The following is a 1,504-nucleotide window of genomic DNA, read 5'->3' as shown; positions in this document are numbered from 1 at the left end:
ACTGTGAAGGATTGACAACCTCGCCACCAAGGCAGCGAGCAAACAGAGCTAACAGCGCGGAGCTGGCACTGCAGGACTCAAGGAGCCTTGCTGGTTCCTCTGACCATCGTCTGTGAGTACAACGGCACGTGACCCGCTCGGGTTTGGGTATTTAAACAGACTTGGAGCAACGCGTGTGACTCTGCAGCTCCTCAGAGGCCCCTAAGAAGCCTGTCTCTTGGTGCAGTCCAGAACCTCCAGCCTCATGGATCCCAGGATCCCACAGAGCGTCGCGCCTTTGACTCCCAGCTCAGTCATGGTGCAGCCCATCCTTGACAGCCGAGGGACCCACAGCCGGCCCCAGCATCCTCTCACCATCTTATCCATTGACCAGCTAAGGCCCAGCCACGCGGAGAATGACTACATAGACAACCCTGGCCTGGCCCCCACCACAGACCGAGAGCTGGCTCGTGCCAGCAGTGACGATGATGTTACTCACCACTGGATCATCATCAACGACAGGCCCAGCTCTGTAAGCAGCAGCAGCAGCAGCGCTTCCGTAGACCAGAGTCTGCTAGACCGCATGGCTCTATCACCAGTGCCTGAGCAGGCCTCAGCCACGGCTGTGTGCCTCCAGCCCAAAGCCGTCCATCGTAAGCCACTGTCAGAGCTAGACAAGCACTTCTTGCTGTGTGAGGCCTGTGGGAAGTGTAAGTGCAAAGAGTGTGCGTCCCCTCAGAAGTTGCCCTCCTGCTGGGCCTGCAACCAGAAATGCCTTTGTTCCGCCCAGAACCTGGTCAACTATGGTACATGCATGTGCCTAGTGAAAGGTCTCTTCTACCACTGCATTAATGAGGATGATGAGGGCTCCACCGCTGACCATCCCTGCTCCTGCTCCTGCTCCCGCTCCAAATGCTGCACCCGCTGGTCCCTCATGAGTGCCCTTTCTGTGGTGCTGCCCTGTCTGCTGTGCTACCTGCCGGCCACGGGCGGTGTCAGGCTGGCCCAGTACGTCTATGACCGCCTGAGACGCCCTGGTTGCCGCTGCAAGCATGAGAACAGTGTTATCTACAAGGCAGCCAGCGGGGACACAGAGGACAAGCCTTGACACTTTGGAGTCGGCACTGCCTTCGGAAATGTGGTCCCTCCTGCCAGTCTCCTGAGGCTGACCTTGTTCATCTGTCCTCTCCTAAACCCTAACTGGAAAAAAAACAAAACAAAACAAAAAACAACAACAAAAAAAAACAAAAACAAAAAACGGCAGAGAACACTACCACCCACTCTTGAGTCTCCAAAAGGATGAAGATGCGCCTTGGGGATTTTCGTGGTCTTGAAACTTTATGTCAAGCAGCAGTGACAGTGTCAGGGTGTGGTGCTTAGGGGCCAGTTTTCCTATTTCAGAAGGTGGAGCACAGATGTGGACACTAATATGGAAGTTCAGCCACTCGATGGTATTCCCAGGCCCTCCTCTCAACTTCTCTCTCTCACTTTGCCACTGTCTCTAGCTCCTGCAGGAGCCTCCTGC

At 55.4% G+C, this 1,504-nt stretch overlaps 1 protein-coding gene across 1 annotated transcript; it reads left to right on the top strand.

The window, feature by feature from the left end:
- The first annotated feature begins 202 nt into the window (after positions 1 to 202).
- Positions 203 to 1,087, top strand: LOC110561920 (protein sprouty homolog 4-like). Its single transcript, XM_021658504.1, has one exon. It carries the CDS (start codon positions 245 to 247, stop codon positions 1,085 to 1,087), a length of 843 nt encoding a protein of 280 aa, XP_021514179.1. The 5' UTR covers positions 203 to 244.
- Positions 1,088 to 1,504: the final 417 nt, after the last annotated feature.

This window comes from Meriones unguiculatus, chromosome X (genome assembly GCF_030254825.1).
Source record: "Meriones unguiculatus strain TT.TT164.6M chromosome X, Bangor_MerUng_6.1, whole genome shotgun sequence".
Taxonomy (NCBI): Eukaryota; Metazoa; Chordata; class Mammalia; order Rodentia; family Muridae; genus Meriones; species Meriones unguiculatus.
This window is presented reverse-complemented; position numbering and strand designations above follow the sequence as displayed.

Coding starts and splice junctions, on each gene's coding strand:
- LOC110561920 (XM_021658504.1), top strand. CDS start 245: ATGGATCCCAGGATCCCACAGAGCGTCGCGCCTTTGACTCCCAGCTCA.